The sequence below is a fragment of the Octopus sinensis genome, linkage group LG27, assembly GCF_006345805.1.
Source record: "Octopus sinensis linkage group LG27, ASM634580v1, whole genome shotgun sequence".
Classification (NCBI taxonomy): domain Eukaryota; kingdom Metazoa; phylum Mollusca; class Cephalopoda; order Octopoda; family Octopodidae; genus Octopus; species Octopus sinensis.
In genome coordinates, this window is record NC_043023.1 from 7,000,480 (window position 1) to 7,020,232 (window position 19,753).

A 19,753-nucleotide genomic window follows, 5' to 3' on the forward strand; every position below is an offset into this window, starting at 1 on the left:
CCCTCTGTTGGGTCAACATTCGGCAGACTCTTTATCCCATTCATTTTCTTCATTCAGCAACCTTTCATAGTGGCATCTCCAAACCTCTCTCTTCGCATCCTCATTTAGCGCAAATGAACCATCTCCATGCGAACACACTTCTCTCCTACCACATCACGATTCTCTCTCAAACACTGTCTTGCAACACGAAACACCTCCAGTCTTTGGTCCTCACGGCGCAGAACATTGGCAAATTTTTCTTATCTGCTTCCCCTCTGGCTAAATAAACCTGTCTCCTAGCTTCTCTTTTGGCAGTCTGATACAATTCCCTGCTACCCCATTTTTCCAGACCTTCCAAGCCTGTCTCTTTTCTCTAATAGCCCTGTCTACAATATTGTTCCACCACCACGTTATTCTAGGTCGAGAGGGGACTTTGCACCAGCCACAGATCTGGTCAGTGGCTCTCAGCAGGTTGTCCCTTAGAAACGTCCAGCTGTCTTCTACCCCCTGTGATGCTCTATCCCCTCTACTTCGTCAGAGGCTTCAAGTAATATGTCCCTAAATCTCTGTCCATTTGCAGGATCTTTAAGCTTCCAGATCCTTCTTCTCCATATTTGTCGTCTTCTGGTTGTCCTCCTAGTCCTGATCCTAAAGTCACTAACTACCAGTCTATGTGTGGGTACATTCTTCACCTGGGAAGGTTTTGGCATTATAAGCAGCCATCTCTCCCTTTGCCTTGTAAGGATGTAGTCAATTTGGCTGGTATGTTGGCCCGATTGGTAAGTGACTAGGTGGCTGGTAGGTTTCCTGAAGTTAGTGTTGCAAATCATAAGATTATTTGCATCGCAGAACTCCAGCAGCCTGGTTCCCTCCTCGTTGCGGGAGCCATAGCCATAGCCTCCATGTACGCCATGGAAGCCCCCAGCATGTCGTCCAACGTGACCATTGAAGTCACCAGCCACAAAGATAAGGTCTCTGTCGTTCGTCAATGAGGTAGTCTGCAGTAGAGTGTCATAGAATCGGTCTTTCTGTCCATCGGGTAGCCCCGACTGAGGAGCATAGGCTGATATAACGGTTGCTAAACTATGATGATGAAGCACTAATCTAATCTTAAGTATCTGTCTCACTTACTCTGATTACCTCAATACTTTATCACCCATTCTCAGCGATAAGTATAACCCGCCACCAAACCCGTCAGTGTTCCCTGCCCAGAAAATCTATTGTACCTGCGTTCCTTGCCTGTGAGGAAACTAGCTGATCCTCCTCTCCACCTTATTTCTTGCATGCAACATATATCACACATCTCCGTTCAAGCATCTCGACTATCTCACCAGACTAGATAATAAAAATGTTGCATATACAACTATACACATATAGCTATATAGTTACACACACACATTATCATTATCCCCCGAAATTACTGGTCTTATGCCAAAATTTGAAATCAAGGTGGTGAGCTGACTGAATATTTAGCACGCTGGGCAAAACACTTTGTAACATTTTGTCCATTTTTACGTTCTGGGTTCAAATCTCACCGGGGGTCTACTTTGCCGTTCATCCTTTCGGGGTTGATAAATTAAGTACCAGTCAAGTACTGGGGTTAATGTGATCAAGTATCCTACTGTCCCTAAATTTCAGGCCTTTGGCATGTGGTAGAGAGGATTATTGTTGTTGTTGTTAAGGCGGTGAGCTGGCAGAACCGTTAGCATGCCGGGTGAAATGCTTAGTGGTATTTCGTCTATGTTCGTGTTCTGAGTTCAAATTCCACCGGGTTCTACTTTGCCTTTCATCCTTTCAGCATCAATAAAGTACCAGTTACACACTGGGGTCAATATAATTGACTGGGCCCCTCATTCCAAATTTCAGGTCTTGTGCCTATAGTAGAAAGGATTATTATTATTATTATTATATTATTATTATTATTGAGACCCCCTTCGGTCACGACACTGACCATGGGATTGCACCTAGAAATTTACCCTCCCAGGCACAAGTCTGGACAAGGTGGTTTGTGCAAGACCAGCAGTCGCCCATGCATACCGGCCTCCCCTCTCCACGCCACCAGTGTTATCCAAGGAAAAGGCAAAGGGGCCGATACAGCTTGGCACCAGTGACATTGCAACTCATTTCTACAGCTGAGTGAACTGGAGCAACGTGAAATAAAGTGCCTTGCTCAAGAACACAACACGCAGCCCGGTCCGGGATTTGAACTCACAACCTCACAATCATAAGCTCAACGCTCTAACCACTGAGCCATGCGCCTTCACAATTATTATTATTATTGTAAATGTTGTTGTTAAGGCATTGAACTGGCAGAATTGTTAGCACGCCTGGCGAAATACTTAATGACATTTCATCTATCTTTATGTTCTGAGTTCAAATTTTGCTGAGGTCAACTTTGCCTTTGATCCTTCTGAGGTCGGTAAAATAAGTACCAGTTCAGCTCTGGGGTTGATGTGATTGACTTCCTTATCCCTCAGAATTGCTGGCATTGTGCCAAAAGTTAAGAAAGGATTGTTATTTTTGCTGTTGTTTGTTGTTATTATTTGATGATGCTAATGTGTTACACTCTAAATTCTCGCTTTTGTTTCTTTTTTCTTTTTCTCTCCCTGCTCCTACTTTCTTCTCTCACTTCCCACCTACTTCTTTCCTCTCCCTCCCCCATCCTTGCTTCACACCATATTTCCTCAAACGCTCCACTGACCCATTTGCTACTACTATACACTACCGTACCTTCCCATCTACCACTTCTTTCTCCTCTTCCTCCTCCTCATCGTCCTCCTTCTCCTCCTACTCCACAACCTTTCTCCAGACAGTCTGCTGAGTAACATGTTCAAATCCCCGTCGAGCGGCAACCGCAGCCTACAACTGGAGGCCCTCCCCCCTCTGGACGTGTCTTCGTCACTGCTCTGCGAACTCTCCCTCGAGTGCCTGGCCCACTACTTCACGTGGGTGCCGCTCTCCAACACCATCACGCCCAACCTCCTTAGTACCATCTTCCACTTTGCAGCGTTTGGCTGCGAGGTCCGCTCTAGCTATCACCACCACCATCTCCATCACCGGAGTGGCGGTGGTGGCGTCCTCATAACTGGCGGGGGTGGTGTCAACACCACCGGCGCGACGGGGGGTGGCAGTGGAGTCCCTGGCTCCCCTGCCACCGGAGGTGAGCGAGTGGGCGGTGGTGGCAACAACAACAACAACAACAGCAGTAGAGGTAGAAGTGGTGGTGGTGGCATCGGTGGCTCTGCTACGTCCACCTCGGCTAATGCGGCATCTGCTACTGGCGGTGCCATTGCCAACACCCCTGTTTCTGCTTCTACTGCTGCTGCTGCCGCTGGTGCTGCTGCGACTTGCCCCAGCAATGGTGGTGGAGGAGCTGGCATTGTGGCACCGGCCAACACTCAGTCCCTGGGTGTGTTGGCGATGAACTGCATCAATGAGCTACTGTCGAAGAACTGCGTTCCTCAGGAGTTTGAGGACTTCCTACTACAGATGTTCCAGCAGACGTTCTTCTTGCTGCAGCGCCTTACCAAAGAAAGTACCCTGAATACCAGCGGTAACAAACTGGCTGACCTTGATGAATGGTATGTATGTTTTAAGTTTGAAAAATAAATATAATGTGGATGTTCTGTTAGAACAGATTATACTGTGGTAGTTACCATGAGAGAAACTCTCATATTGTCCTTTGGTGCAAAATATACTCTTGTTTATATATTACTAGTGAGGAGATAAGTCCCCACTATCTTCAACACAGACCACCAGATCATGGGATTTCAATCTCCCTTGGTCTTGTTAATGATGGACACTTGACCACTACAGGCAACAGTGATTCATCTCCCCTCCAGCGACATATAGAACAATAGTTCCAGAAGAGGTGCTGGTGCTGCAATTAGCAAGTGACATTATTAAAAATATATATATTGGCAAGAAGGCAGTATTAATACTGGGAATTTAATATATATCTCCTTCCCTTTGTCTTGTCCAATGATGGACACTTGACCCCTAGAGGCAACAGTGATTCATATACCCCTCTAGCAATATATAGAATAACAGTTCCAGAAGAGGCACAAGTATCACAATTATCCAGTGACTTTATTAAAAAATATATATATTAACAACAAGGCATTATTAGTACCAAGAGGTCAATGTTTATTCCTATTTAAATGTGGATGTTCTGTTAGAACAGATTATACTGTGGTAGTTACCATGAGAGAAACTCTCATATTGTCCTTTGGTGCAAAATGTACTCTTATTTATATATCACTAGTAAGGAGATAAGTCTCCACTATCCCCAGCATTGAGACCACTAGATCATGGGATTTTGACCTCCTTTGGTCTTGTCAATGACGGATGCTAGACTGATAGCTGCAATTTATCTCCCCACCAGCGATATATAGGATAACAGGTCCAGAGTAGGTGCTAGTGTTGTGATTAGTTAGTGAGCTTGTTAAAAATATGCTTATTGGCAACAAAAGCAGTATTGATATTGAGAGGTGATATTTATTTCCACTTAAAATGTGGATGTTCTGTTAGAACAGATCATACTGTGGTAAATACCATGAGAGAAACTCTCATATTGACCTTTGGTGCAAATGCACTATTGTTTATATCACTAGAGGGGAGATAAATCCTCATCACCTCCAGCACTGAGACCACCAGATCACAGGATTTCCACCTTCCTTGATCTTGTCCAATGATTGGCAGCGGCAACAGTGATTCATCTGCCCTCTAACAATATATAGAATAACAGTTCCAGAAGAGGCGCTGGTGTCACAATTAGCTAGTGACTTTATTAAAAAATATATATTAGCAACAAGGCAGTATAAATACCAAGAAGTTAATATTTATCCCCATTTAAGCATTGATGTTCTTTTAGAACAGATTATCCTGTAGTAGTTACCACAAGAGAAACACTCGTATAGGCTTTTGGTGCAAAATGTTCTCTTGTATATGTATATATATATATATATATGTGTGTGTGTGTATATGTATGTATGTGTATATATGTATTTGTAGATATGAATGTATGTGTGTATATATATGTGTATATATATATATATATATATATATATATGTGTGTGTGTGTGTATATATATGTGTGTGTGTGTGTATATATATGTGTGTGTGTGTGTATATATATATGTGTGTGTGTGTGTATATATATATATATATGTGTGTGTGTGTGTATATATATATATGTGTGTGTGTGTGTATATATGTGTGTGTGTGTGTATATATATATATATGTATGTGTGTATGTACATATGCACACATGTATATAATGTATGTAGGTATATGTATATATATATACAATTCTTGTTTGGAATGATGAAACTAGAAGCATATAAAGCTATAAGTAAAAGCATAAAAATCCTTGGTTAAAAAATCCCTTTAGTTTGAAAATGTCAAAGGCTGCTATTTATAGTATATCATCTGACCTGTTTAGAAACCCTTCTCTTTGTCTCTTTAATTATAATATTGTTGCCGCTGATGATGATGTAACCTTCCTTTCCATTTCTCCCCATGCAGCTATGTAGAGAAATTCACTGATTTCCTGCGGCTCTTTGTCAGTATTCATCTGAGGCGGTTTGAATCAAATGCGAAGTTCCCTGTGCTGGAGTTTCTTGCCCTTCTTTTTAAGTACACTTTCAGGCAGGTAGGTGGAATATTTGTTGCTGTTGTATCCAGATACAGTTTAATTTGCTGCATGTGTGTGAGTGTGCATGCTATACTGTGCTGTATGTGGAAGAGGTCGTTCTGTTGATGATGATCACTAGAAGGGAGGCCTTGCGAGCCCCTTTGGTATTCACTGATCAAAATGATGACTAGTACAGCCCATACTGTGAGGCCCAACTGATAGGGATTGGTTGCATTTTAAGGGTTAAAACAGTCACAAGGTGATCTGTTTACAGCTCATTGGACTGGAGCAATGTGTAATGAAGTGTTATGTTTGAAAATACAGTGCATAGCATGTCTGGGAATTGAAACTATGACCTTGCGATTGTAAGTGCAACACCCTAACCACTAAGCCATGTTTCTCTACTTGTAATACTGATCAGGACAAAGGCAATGGTTAGTGTGGGGTGGTCATGGTGATGACTGTGTTGGCAAAAATATTCTGTTTTATGTACAATTTGCCAAGATCAGGCCTCTCATACTTACTCTCAATGTCATTCTAAAAATAAATTACCACATCAACAAAATCTCAAAGTTAAACAATAATTCATGATTAATTCGAAACAATGTGAATAAATAATTATTGCATTTGACAGAGTAACCTGAATGCTAAAGGGTTAAACAGGTCATACCATGCCTAAATATTCTATCAGTTTTATGTTCAGGTTGGCCACATCTAGTCTCTTACACTTAGTCTACAATGTCATTCTAAAGTAATACAATCATGTCATTGAAGTCTCAGTGCCACAAGATAAGCTGCCATCATCATCATCATTTAAAGCCCGCTTTCCATGCTGGCATGGGTTGGACGGTTTGGCTGCAAACTGGTAAACCAGTGGGGCTGCACCAGGTTCCGATCTGATTTGGCAAGGTTTCTATGGTTGGATACCCTTCCTAATGTCAACCACTCCTAGAGTGTAGAGGGTGCTTTTTATGTACGACTGGCACATATGCCATTGACCTGACACCAGTATCGGCCACGATTGTGGTCTTTGTTGGTTTGACAGATCAACACTAGCACAGTATATTGCCAAATGTCTTGGTCACCTGTCACTGCCTCCATGAGGCCCAATGCCTAAATGGTGCTTTTTACATGCCACCGACAGGGATTATTCCGAAACAATATGAATAAATAAGCATTAGTTCAACATCAATGGAAATTGTAGCTGTGATACCAGTACCGGTGGCACATAAGAGAACCATCCGAGCATGGCCGTTGCCAGCGCCGCCCCGACTGGCCTCCGTGCTGGTGGCACGTAAAAAGCACCATCCAATTGTGGCCGCTTGCCAGCCTCCCTTGGCACCTGTGCAGGTGGCACGTAAAAAGCACCCACTACACTCCTGGAGTGGTTGGTGTTAGGAAGGGCATCCAACTGTAGAAACACTGTCAGATCAGACTGGAGCCTGGTGCAGCCTCTTGGCTTCCCAGACCCTGGTCGAACCGTCCAACCCATGCTGGCATGGAAAACGGACGTTAAACGATGATGATGATGAAGCACTACATTTGACAAAATAATCTGAATGCTAAAAGGTTAATGGTGAGGATGGTGGTGTGTATAATGAAAGTGTCGATGATGATGATGACAGTGATGATAATGATGCTGTTTGCTGATGCTGAGGTCACTATTAATACTACTACTGCTACAATTGTTCTCGCCTATTTTCAGCCGACCAATGATGGCTTCTACAGTTGCCTGGATATCTGGACCGTGTTCCTGGATTATCTCCACTCCAAAAGTGAGATGAGGACTGCGGACCATGAGGAAGTCACCAACAGGTAAGAGTTAATCCTTCAGTAACTCACTCCTTCTGCCCTTCACTTCTTCAGCTTTTAGGGATTTTTGCCCCCTCTGAATGTCATCCAATATATTGATTTTTACCTCAGATTTTGTCTTATATTGTACCCATGTTGTTTGGTTTTCGCTGCCACCCCTTCACTTTGCTCAGCAAAACCATAGCGATAATCGTTCTTAGTGACTGACCACAATCATCTTCATCATTATCATCGTTTAACGTCCGCTTTCCATGCTGGTATGGGTTGGACAATTTGACTGAGGACTGGCGAACCAGATGGCTGCACCAGGCTCCAGTCTTGATCTGGCAGAGTTTCTACGGCTGGATGCCCTTCCTAACGCCAACTACTCCAAGAGTGTAGTGGGTGCTTTTATATGCCACCTGCACGAGGGCCAGTTAGGCGGTCCTGGCAACAGCCACGCCCAAATGGTGCTTTTTATGTGCCATCTGCACAGGAGCCAGTCCAGCGGCACTAGCAACGACCTTGCTCAAATGTTTTTTTCCCGTGCCACCAGCACAAGTGCTAGTAAGGCGACGCAGGTAACAATCACGCTCGAATGGTGTTTTTAACGTGCCATTGGCTCAAATGCCAGCTTGTTGCTCTGGCCACGATCATGCTTGTATGGTTCTCTTAGTGCTCCACTAACACGGATGCCAGTCATCGAATTTGATTTCGATTTCACTTGCCTCAACAAGACTTCACAAGCAGAGTTTAGTGTCCAATGAAGGAAAGGTACGCATAAGTGGGCTGGTTACACCCCTGGCATAGGCCACGAGGTTATGCTCTCACTTGCGCTTGCCGAATATGCATGTGTATGGTTGTGTGTTTGTGTTTGTCCCCCCAACATCTTGCGATTGTAAGTGCAACACCCTAACCACTAAGCCACGTTTCTCCACTTATAATACTGATCAGCACAAAGGCAATGGTTAGTGTGGGGTGGTCATGGTGATGACTGTGTTAACCCTTTGGCATTTAAACTGGCCAGATCCAACAAAAATATTCTGTTTTATGTACAAATTGCCAAGATCTGACATGTGTATGTTTGTGGGTCCGTGTTTGTCCCCCCAACATCGCTTGACAACTGATGCTGGTGTATTTACGTCCCTGTAACTTAGTGGTTTGGTGTGAAAGAAGCCCGTCGTATATATATATATATATATAGGTGAGAAAGTTGGTATATAGGTGTGTGTGTTTGTCCTTCCAACATCGCTTGACAACCGATGCTGGTGTGTTTACATCCCCGTAACCTAGTGGTTCAGCAAAAGAGACCGATAGAATAAGTACTAGGCTTACAAAGAATAAGTCCTGGGGTCGAATTGCTTGACCAAAGGCGGTGCTCCAGCATGGCCATAGTCAAATTACTGAAACGAGTAAAAGAGAGAGAAAGAGTATATTGGTTACAGCGTCAGGCTCATAACCATGAGGTTGTGAGTTCAATTCCCAGACCAAGCTGTGTGTTGTGTTCTTGAGCAAGACACTTTATTTCACGTTGCTCCAGTTCACTCGGCTGTAGAATTGAGTTGCAACTTCTCTGGCACCAAGTCACATCAGTCTTTGCTTTTCCCTTGGACCACATCGTTGGCATAGAGACGGGAGGCTGGTATGCATATGTGACTGTGCTTTGGAAGGGAACTTTCTACGTACAGTCTCATCGTCGTTTGTGATTGAAAGGGGGTCTTTACACTTTCATAGTTTATCCACTTCTCTCGGACTTTACCCAAAGATTTGCTTTGCTCCCTCAACCCCCATTCCATCCATTTCCCCTTCATGTTGTCTTTGAATCCTTCATGCGTGGCTGTGTGGTAAGTAGCTTGCTTACGAACCACATGGTTCCGGGTTCAGTCCCACTGCATGGCACCTTGGGCAAGTATCTTCTACTATAGCCTCAGGCTGACCAAAGCCTTGTGAGTGGATTTGGTAGACGGAAACTGAAAGAAGCCTGTCGTATATATTGTTCCAGTTCACTCAGCTGTAGAAATGAGTTGCAACTTCTCTGGCACCAAGTCGCATCGGTCTTTGCTTTTCCCTTGGACAACATCGGTGACATGGAGAGAGGAGGCTGGTATGCATGGGTGACTGTGCCTTGAAAGGGAACTTTCTAGGTGCAATCTCATGGTTGCTTGTGATTGAAAGGGGTCTTCACCCTTTCATAATTTATCCACTTCTCTCTGACTTTACCCAAAGATTTGCTTTGCTCCCTCAACCGCCATTCCATCAATTTCCTCTTCATGTTGTCTTTGTATCCTTCACCATTACCGTTCTCTCTTGTTGCAGATACAAACCAGCCCTGCAGTCTCTAGTCTCCCACATTCTACAAAAGCTGCAGTTCCGGTACAATCAGTCCCAGCTGGAGGAATTAGATGACGAGTCTCTTGACGACGACGTAAGTTAACGAGGAGAACTTTGCTCCCTGATTTTGGCAACATTTTATCTCCCCCGCCCCCACCCCTACCCCCTCTCTTGTGTGCATGCAGAGGCAAGGATAGGTACAGGCATGGCTTTTTGTGGTCAAGGGGTTTGCTTTGCTGCCCCTTGCTTTCGGGTTCAGTCCCACTGTGTGGGTCCTTGGACAAGTGTCTTCTGCCATCACATCTGGCCATTCAGTGCTTTGTGAGGCAACATGATGGATAGGAACTGCAGAAATTCCTGCTTTTGTGTGTGTGTGTACACATACATATCTATCTATCATAGATATATATATATATATATATTGCCCACAGGGAGATAAACATAGAGGGTACAAACAAGGACAGACAAAGGGATTAAGTGGATTACATCGACCCCAGTGTGTAACTGGTACTTATTTAATCGACCTCAAAAGGATGAAAGGAAAAGTCGACCTCAGTGGATTTTGAACTCAGAATGTAACGGCAGATGAAATACCACTAAGCACTTCATCTGGCATGCTAATGTTTCTGCCAGCTTGCTGACTACATGGCTGTGTGGTAAGACGCTTGCTTCCCAACCACATGGTTTTGGGTTCAGTCCCACTGTGTGACACTTCAGGCTAGTGCCTTCTACTATATCCCCGTGTCAGCCAAAGACTTGTGAATGGATTTGGTAGATGGAATCTGAAAGAAGTCTGTTGTATATGTGTGTGTGTGTGTGTGTGTGTGGGCATGGCTGTGTGGTAAGTAGCTTGCTTACCAATCACATGGTTCTGGGTTCAGTCCCAGTGTGTGGAACCTTGGGCAAGTGTCTTCTACTATAGCCTCCAGATCTTTCAATTCTTCGTGCTCCACAGATCCAGTCGCTTTCACTGAATATCCTCCTTCAAACGCTTCAAAACATCTCAGTAGAACTCTTAATTGATGGTCTGACCCTGGGGGATGAATTCTCAATGCATAATATCGCATTTTCAGGGGGTAATGTTCGTGGCAGGTCTTCCAATTCTTTGCACTCCACAGATCTGGTCACTTTCACTGAATGTCCTCCTTCAAATGCTTCAAAATGTCTGAGTAGAACTCTTGATTAATGGTCTGACCCTGGGGAACAAATTCTCAATTCACAATACCACATTTCCAAGGGGTGATGCTTGTGGCAGGTCTTCCAGATCGTTCATCGCCTTCGAGGGACGTTCTTACACTTTTAAAGTGCTTATACCACACAGAACATTGCGTACAACCTATTACCTCATTGATGTAATCTGGTCAAAGCATGCTCAATCTCTCTGTAGCAGACTTCCCAAGTTTAACGCAAAACTTCATGTTGGGTCTTTGTTCTAGCTTCCTGTCCATGACAAAAACCACAGACCACAGCACACATCTGATCACAGAAACACAAATTTCACACCTTGTGAAGTAATGTCACCTGGCTCATTACCTCACGAAGATCACTTCTTGTTCTCACTGCACACACGACTGTGTGCTGCCATATGTTAGTATGTTACAGAACTAGTCTGGAAATCTTTTGATAGGCGCAGGAGTGGCTGTGTGGTAAGTAGCTTGCTAACCAACCACATGGTTCCGGGTTCAGTCCCACTGCGTGGCATCTTGGGCAAGTGTCTTTTGGTATAGCCTCAGGCTGACCAAAGCCTTGTGAGTGGATTTGGTAGACGGAAACTGAAAGAAGCCTGTCGTATATATGTATATATGTATATATATATATATATATATATGCACGTGGCTGTGTGGTAAGTAGCTTGCTTACAAACCACATGGTTCCGGGTTCAGTCCCACTGCGTGGCACCTTGGGCAAGTGTCTTCTACTATAGTCTCAGGCTGACTAAAGCCTTTGGTAGACGGAAACTGAAAGAAGCCTGTTGTATATATGTATATATATATGTGCGTGTGTGTGTTTGTGTGTCTGTGTTTGTCCCCCTAGCATTGCTTGACAACTGATGCTGGTGTGTTTATGTCCCCGTCACTTAGTGGTTCGGCAAAAAAGACCGATAGAATAAGTACTGGGCTTACAAAGAATAAGTCCCGGGGTCGATTTGCTCGACTAAAAAGGTGGTGCCCCAGCATGGCCACAGTCAAAATGACTGAAACAAGTAAAAGAGAAAGAGGAAAGATATACCACGTCTTATGACACCAATTCTTTACACTCAACAGATCCGATCGCTTTCGCTGAATGTCCCCCCATAAATGCTTCAAAACATAGCAGTAAACTCTCGATTGAGGGTCTAGCTCTGGGGGATGCACAATATCACATTTCCAGGGGTGACACTTGTGGTGGGTCTTCCAGATTGCTCATTGTCTCCCAGGGTCATTTTTCCTTTAAAAGGAAGAATGACCCTTTTGAAGTGCCCGTGCCACTCAAAACATCGTGTATGACCCATTGCCCTTTCAAAAAAGGGATAAGCAAAAATTGTAATGGAAGAATGGAGTCACAAAGAACCCAGAAAACACTGCAATCAAATTTTTGTGTTAATTCAAATAACTTTACAAAGAAATGAATGAAATTATCTGAAAACCCATTATTTTACCTGTAATAAGTTATGTATTTACCTGTACTGAATTATATATTTACCTGTTTCTAATTATTTATTTACCACTAATTGTTCTTTTCTTTTTTTTTGTTTTTTTTTCTTTCCAACATTCCCTGTCTCTCCACTCAAATACATCACTCACTCACCTCTACTCCATTCATTTCCCTTGCTCCATTCAAATACTTCACTCACCTCTACTCCACTCACTTTCCCCACTCCACTCACTTCTACTCCTCTCACTTTCCCCTCTCCACTCAATTATGTCACTCACCTCTACTTTCACTTTCTCCACTCCACTACTTCATTCACCTCTACTCCATTCACTTCACTCACTCCATTTGAATACTCCACTCAAATACTCACTCACTTCTACTCCTCTCACTTCCCCTCTCCACTCAATTATGTCACTCACTCACCTCTACTCCTTTCACTTTCTCCACTCCACTCAAATACTTCACTTACCTCTACCCTACCCACTTTCTCCACTCCACTCAATTACTTCACATACTCACCTCTACTCCACTCACTTTCTCAACTTCACTCACTCACCTCTACTCCACTCAATCACCTCGCCTGTACCTCACACCAATTCTTCTCCTCCTAATACTCGTCATTCTTGCACCTCCACTCCCACCACTTTCTCTCTTCCCAATCACACTCCATTCACTTCTAACAACAATACTTCCCACTACCCACCACACCACACCACACCACCACCACCTCTTTGCCCCACTGTCCATTAGTCAGAGACGGAATGGCAGCATTACCTAAGACAGTGCCTTGAAGTGATTGCCAAAGTTGGAGAGATTTTAAGCCAAGAGACCTTTCAGCTTTTGGTAAGTTAACATTATTATTATTATTACAGAAATCATCATTATCATCGTTTGACATCCGTTTTCCATGCTAGCATGGGTTGGACAGTTCAACCGGGGTCTGGGAAGCCAGGAGGCTGCACCAGGCTCCAGTCTGATCTGGCAGGGTTTCTACAGCTGGATGCCCTTCCTAACGCCAACCACTCCGTGAGTGTAGTGGGTGCTTTTTACGTGCCACCAGCACAGGGGCTAGAGGAGGCTGGCAAACAGCCATGATCAGTTGGTGCTTTGAAATCATTATTTTTATTATTATTATTGAGAGAGCAGTGCATGACATCAAAGTGACACTGGGGTAAAATATACAAAGCCCAATATACCCATCATGACTACCCGTCTGATAAAGGTGCACCAGGCACATGCATCACAACCATATGTGTGCAACAAGGAGATCTCATATCAGATAAACTAGGTGGGGCCTAGTTAAAATTTGCTTCTGGCCGAGTAACCCATCCCACTCAAAAGGTCCCTGAATAAGGATTGTTTAAGGATGTTGAACGAACCACCCATGTTTCCAGAGGTGAATTATTCAAACCTCAAAGAATCCCTCTCAACACATGGCTATGATGCTCCCCCACTACTTCTGCTCGTGGTCAGAGATGCACATATCGTCAGCCACTAAGGGACATACTCAACTGGTTATGGTCAAACAACTGACAAGTAAATCTGTGGTATTGAGCAGGATATTTGCTGCAGCCCATCTTTTATACCAAGACAAAACAATGTACATGATAACACTTCCAATTAGTTAAGATCAGAAGCCATGAGAACCACTGCCTGGTACTGCATCAGGGCATCCTTTTGTTATTATTATTATGATTATTATTATTATTGAGTGAGAGAGCAGTGCATGCCATCAAAGTGACACTGGGGTGAAATATACAAAGCCCAGTATACCCATCATGACTACCCGTCTGATAAGGGTACACCAGGTACATGCATCACAACCATATGTGTGCGACATGGTGATCTCATATCAAGATTAACAGAAGCCATGAGAGCCACTGTCTGGTACTGCATCAGGGCTGCTGCTGCTATTATTATTATTATATTATTATTATTATTATTGAGTGAGAGAGCAGTGCATGCCATCAAAGTGACACTGGGGTAAAATATACAAAGCCCAGTATACCCATCATGACTACCCGTCTGATAAGGGTACACCAGGTACATGCATCACAACCATATGTGTGCGACATGGTGATCTCATATCAAGATTAACAGAAGCCATGAGAGCCACTGTCTGGTACTGCATCAGGGCTGCTGCTGCTATTATTATTATTATTATTATTATTATTATTAAGACTGTGAACTGGCAAATATTATTATTATTATTATTGTCATTATTAAGACTGTGAGCCGGTAAAATCCACTGTACCTGATGTTCTTAGAGGTGTGTTACCCATTCTCACATTTCTCTCTAAATGCCCCTCAATGTCTTTCTTCATTGTTTTTTTTCTTGTTTTTCTTTCCCAGAATGACCTCTTCCAGGAATATACAGAGGTGTATTTGGGGCTGGAGCAGTATGTGGTGCCGAATGGTGCCCACGGCCGGAAGCTGACCATCACCGCAGAGAACGAGTGTCGGAGACTGCACTGTATCCTACGAGATTTGTCTTCCCTGGAGCAGGCTTTAGGGAGGATGGCCGAACATTTCATCGGAGATAGGTTTATTAAGAATTTCACTGACGCTGACAATTTGGTACAACGGTAAGTTGTTTGGCGGGGTTATTGTCTGGTTCCAGAAGATGTATAGACAAAGGGCTTCTGACTGGGTGTATTTTTTTGTTAGGGGTTTCTAAGGCTGGATGCCCTTTTTAACACCAGATACCTTACATAGTGTACAGGATGCATTTTATTGTGTGTGTGTGTGTGTGTATAGTGTGCAAGTGTATGTATGTGTATGAATATATGTATGCATATGTATGTATATATGTGTGTATACATATATGTGTGTGTATATATATGTATGTGTGTGTATATATATGTATGTGTGTATGTATAAATGTGTATGTATATCTGTGTACATGTGTATGTATATATATATATATATGGATGTGAAGGCACATGGCTCAGTGGTTAGAGTGTCGAGCTTATGATCGTGAGGTTGTGAGTTCGAATCCCGGATCAGGCTGCGTGTTGTGTTCTTGAGCAAGACACTTTGTTTCTCGTTGCTCCAGTCCACTCAGCTGTAAAAATGAGCTGTGACGTCACTGGTGCCAAGCTGTATTGGCCCCTTTGCCTTTCCCATGGATAACACTGGTGGTGTGGAGAGGGGAGGCAGATATGCATGGGAAATTGCTGGCCTTCCACAAACAACCTTACCCGGACTTGTGCCTGAGAGGGTAACTTTCTGTGTGCAATCCCATGGTCATTCATGACCGAAGGGAGTCTCAGCAGTGTATATGTATGTGTTTGTATGTATATATGTGCGTTTAAAATTCGGAATATCTAAAATTGATGCCAACACAAGGCAAACCCCATACAACTTGAATCCAAAGAGAACTGGCAGAATGGCTATTAATAGAATAAGGGTCAATTTGCATTCTGTACCTTTGACTATATCTAAAAATGCTTACACCAGAGAAACAATCGTTGGACTTGTATGATGTAATTCTCAATTAAAGGTGTGATATTCTCCATTCTTGCTGATGTTGTTGATGTATATGTATATATGTATATACTAGCTGTTGGACCTGGCGTTGCTCATGTTTTCTGTGTTGAAGATAAGCCCACGTCTGACTTTGTATTGAATAAGCATTTCCTTAGAGACTATTCTATAGATTTTGTTGAAATTTTACATGAGAATTTCCATTGAAATGCCCAATTGAGCTCACAAAAATTGATGCCAACTGAGCATTATCAAGTTTTCAAAAAATTCTGGCCTTCAGGGCATGTGATCTACCTATGTGCCAAAAATCATTAAAATCAGTTGGACGGTGTGGGAGGAGTTAGAGTAACCACAAACACACAGACATCATTATACATTTATGTGTGTGTATATATATATATATTATATATATATATATATATATATATATATATATATATATATATATGTATATATATAAATATATCTCAATATCTCTGAACCACTTTTTGGCTATGAATCCCTTAAGTTCCCATTCTACTCTACGTGACCTCCATTAACATTGGATGCATATCAAAAAAAATATTCCTACTGTTCGCTTATTAAATACTAAGAACTAGCTTAAAGGCCACACTCTGTGTGAACTTCTAAGCTAGCTCCTGTGGCAGGTTTATTGGGCATTCAACCCCAAACTAAAGAGAGCAATAATAATAAAACCCTACCAGTATGGTATTACTTTAAATTCAGTTTAACCCTTGTGTTACCAACCTGGCTGAAACCGGCTCTTGCTTTCAGTACAAATGTCTTGTTTACATAAGTTTTGAATTAAAATCTTCCACCAAACCTTAGTCACAATTTATGTTCCTAACACTAGCTGAATGATGACTAAGTTATTTTACTAAATTCTTTGTTATATTTAAAGTAATTGAAAGAAACACAGAGCATCTCAAAAAAATACGGTAACAAAAGGCTTAAGATATATAATAGAGAAACAATTCTTAACCCTTTCATTACCAACCCTGCTGAAACCGGCTCTGGCTCTGAGTTCAAATGTCTTGTTTTCATAAGTTTTGAATTAAAATCTTCCACCAAACCTTAGTCACAATTTATGTTCCTAACACTAACTGAATGATAACTAAGTTATTTTACTAAATTCTTTGTTATATCTAAAGTAATTGAAAGAAACACAGAGCATCTCAGCAGAAATATGCTAACAAAAGGGTTAAAATATATAATAGAGAAACAATTCTTAACCCTTTTGATACCAACCTGGCTGAAACTGCCTCTGGTTCTGAGTACAAATGTCTTGTTTTCATAAGTTTTGAATTAAAATTTTCCACCAAACTTTAGTCACAATTTATGTTCCTAACACTAGCTTTTCGCATTTCAGATTTATAGATATTGATTTACATCTATTTCCTCTTTCTTTCATCATTTCAGCCTGGTACATTGTGTAGCCTACAGTGGCTCTGCCAAACTGTACGAAGTCAGCTCCATAGCACAAACTGTCCTTCAACCAGATTTTATAGAGGTGTAAGTGGTTTTTTTATTTATTTATTTCACCACTTTCCTTTCTTCCTTCTTTCCATTCTACTCCCACTTTCCCTCCCATTCCCCTTCCTTCCTTTTGAATATGTTGGGAAGTACTGCTGTTACTATCATCGCTGCAGCACCGCTGTTTCACCGCTGCTGCTGTTGCTTCTACTGTTGGCTTTATTATAACAATTGCTGCCAGATTTGGCTCTGTACTGAGAAGCTTGCTTCTCAACCACATGGTTCCAGGTTCAGTCCCACTGTATGACACCTTGGGCAAGTGCCTTCTACTATAGCCTTAGGCCAACCAAAGCCTTGTGAGTGAATTTGGTAGACAGAAACTGAAAGAAGCCCATTGTGTGTGTATATATTTATACCAGTCCACCTGTGCATACCTTCCTTCTTGGGACACATAACTCTACTTGTGAAGACTTGTTGAGGCAAGTGAAAATCAAAAATCAAAGAATCAAATCAAAATCGATGAACATCAATGGAATTTGTAGTTTTGTGGTACCAGTGCCGGTGGCACATAAGAAAATCATCCGAACATTGCTGTAGCCAGTACCGCATCGACTGGCCTCCGTGCTGGTGGCACGTAACAAACACCATCCGATCGTGGCCGTGCCAGCCTCGCCTGGCCTCCGTGCCGGTAGCATGTAAAGAACACCATCCGAGCGTGGCCGTTCACCAGCCTCGTCTGGCACCTGTGTCGGTGGCACATAAAAAGCACCCATTACACTCACGGAGTGGTTGGCGTTAGGAAGGGCATCCAGCCATAGAAACACCGCCAGATCTGACTGGCCTGGTGCAGCCTTCGGGCTTCCCAGACCCCCAGTTGAACCGTCCAACCCATGCCAGCATGGAAAGCGGACGTTAAACGATGATGATGATGATGATGACCAGGGACATGCCACCTGGATAGGCAAGGTAGGCAGTGCCTACCCTGAATAAAATAGATTGATAGCAACATTTTCCTTATATGGCAAAATATGCACCTAATTCAATAAAATCATGATGGTTACTCTGATTACTATGCATAAAATGCGAAATAGTTTATTTTTTTGTAGATTAGGTAGACATAATTCGTTCCTGCCTTTCTATCTCTGTACTTAAGCTATGCATATTGCTGCTGTAGTACACATGCTGCGTACACTCCTACAACAACGTTTTCTTTACGTAGTATAAAGGCAGAAGTAAATCTGCCTTCAACTCAGTTGCATGCCTGTGTTTCTCTCATCTTTTTGTCTGTTTTACTACATAAACGTCACCAACTGCCTATCTGAGTAATTACTGATGGCACGTGCCTGATATATATGTATATATATATCATCATCACCATCGTTTAACATCCGCTTTCCATGCTGGCATGGGTTGGACGGTTTGATTGAGGACTGGCAAGCCAGGAGGTTGTACAAGATCAGACAGAAGCCTGATGCAGCCTCTTGGCTTGCCAGTCCTCAGTCAAACTGGCCAGCCCATACCAACATGGAAAGCGGACGTTAGTGTCTTGTGTTATAGCCTGGGACGACCAAAGCCTTTCCCCTTCTTTCTACTCATCATATTGTCTCTCTCCTTCTCTCTTTTTCCACACTTTCACTGTACTTTATCTGTTTTTCTGTATTACAGACATGCGCAGGCGCTGGCCACTCTGAAGGCGTTTGCCCACTGGCTGTCACAGTACCACTCTGAGTCCCAAAAGATCAGTCAGCCCCTAAAGTTCACCATCCTTTTCTCTACGCTGGTCGAGGCTACCCTGCCTTTATTCCGGAAACAGGTCAGATCACTTATTATTATCATTATTATTATTATTATTATTATTATTATTATTATTATTATTATTATAATATTTTTTGTTTTTGTTTATGGTGGTGAGCTGGCAGAATTGTAGGCGCAGGCATGGCTGTGTGGTAAGAAGCTTGCTTCCCAACCACGTGGTTCTGGGTTCAGTCCTACTGTGTGGCATCTTGAGCAAGTGTCTTCTGCTATAGCCACGGGCTGACCAAAGCCTTGTGAGTGGATTTTGTAAACAAAAACTGAAAGAAGCCAATCATATATATATGTATGTATGTATGTATTTTTGTGTCTATGTTAGTTCCCAAATCATCGCTTGTCAACCGATGTTGGTGTGTTTACATCCCCCTAACCTAATGGTTTGGCAAAAGAGACCGATAAAGTAAGTACTAAGTTTACAAAGAGTAAGTCCTGGGGTTGATTTGCTCGACTAAAGACGGTGCTCCAGCATGGCCACAGTCACATGGCTGAAACAAGTAAATGAGAAAAAGAGAGAGTATTACATTTGACAAAGACATCTGAATGCTAAAGGCTTAGTATCAGGACTGTGGAGTCAGAGTTAGAAACAATTAAGGGATAGCTGGAGTCGGTAAA

The 19,753-nt window shown here is 42.6% G+C and overlaps 1 protein-coding gene across 2 annotated transcripts in view; it reads left to right on the plus strand.

Moving 5' to 3' along the window:
• Nucleotides 1–19,753, plus strand: part of LOC115225286 (exportin-6-like) — a 77,765-nt gene that overhangs the window by 24,056 nt on the left and 33,956 nt on the right. The window contains exons 7-14 of one of the 2 annotated variants that reach the window (XM_029796224.2): nt 2,789–3,560; nt 5,506–5,632; nt 7,320–7,429; nt 9,722–9,830; nt 13,121–13,213; nt 14,723–14,955; nt 17,276–17,368; nt 18,995–19,142. In XM_029796224.2, coding sequence (XP_029652084.1) covers nt 2,789–3,560; nt 5,506–5,632; nt 7,320–7,429; nt 9,722–9,830; nt 13,121–13,213; nt 14,723–14,955; nt 17,276–17,368; nt 18,995–19,142 — 1,685 coding nt within the window. The remainder of the gene's footprint in view (nt 1–2,788; nt 3,561–5,505; nt 5,633–7,319; nt 7,430–9,721; nt 9,831–13,120; nt 13,214–14,722; nt 14,956–17,275; nt 17,369–18,994; nt 19,143–19,753) is intronic. The other variant, XM_036514106.1, reaches the window with a different exon arrangement.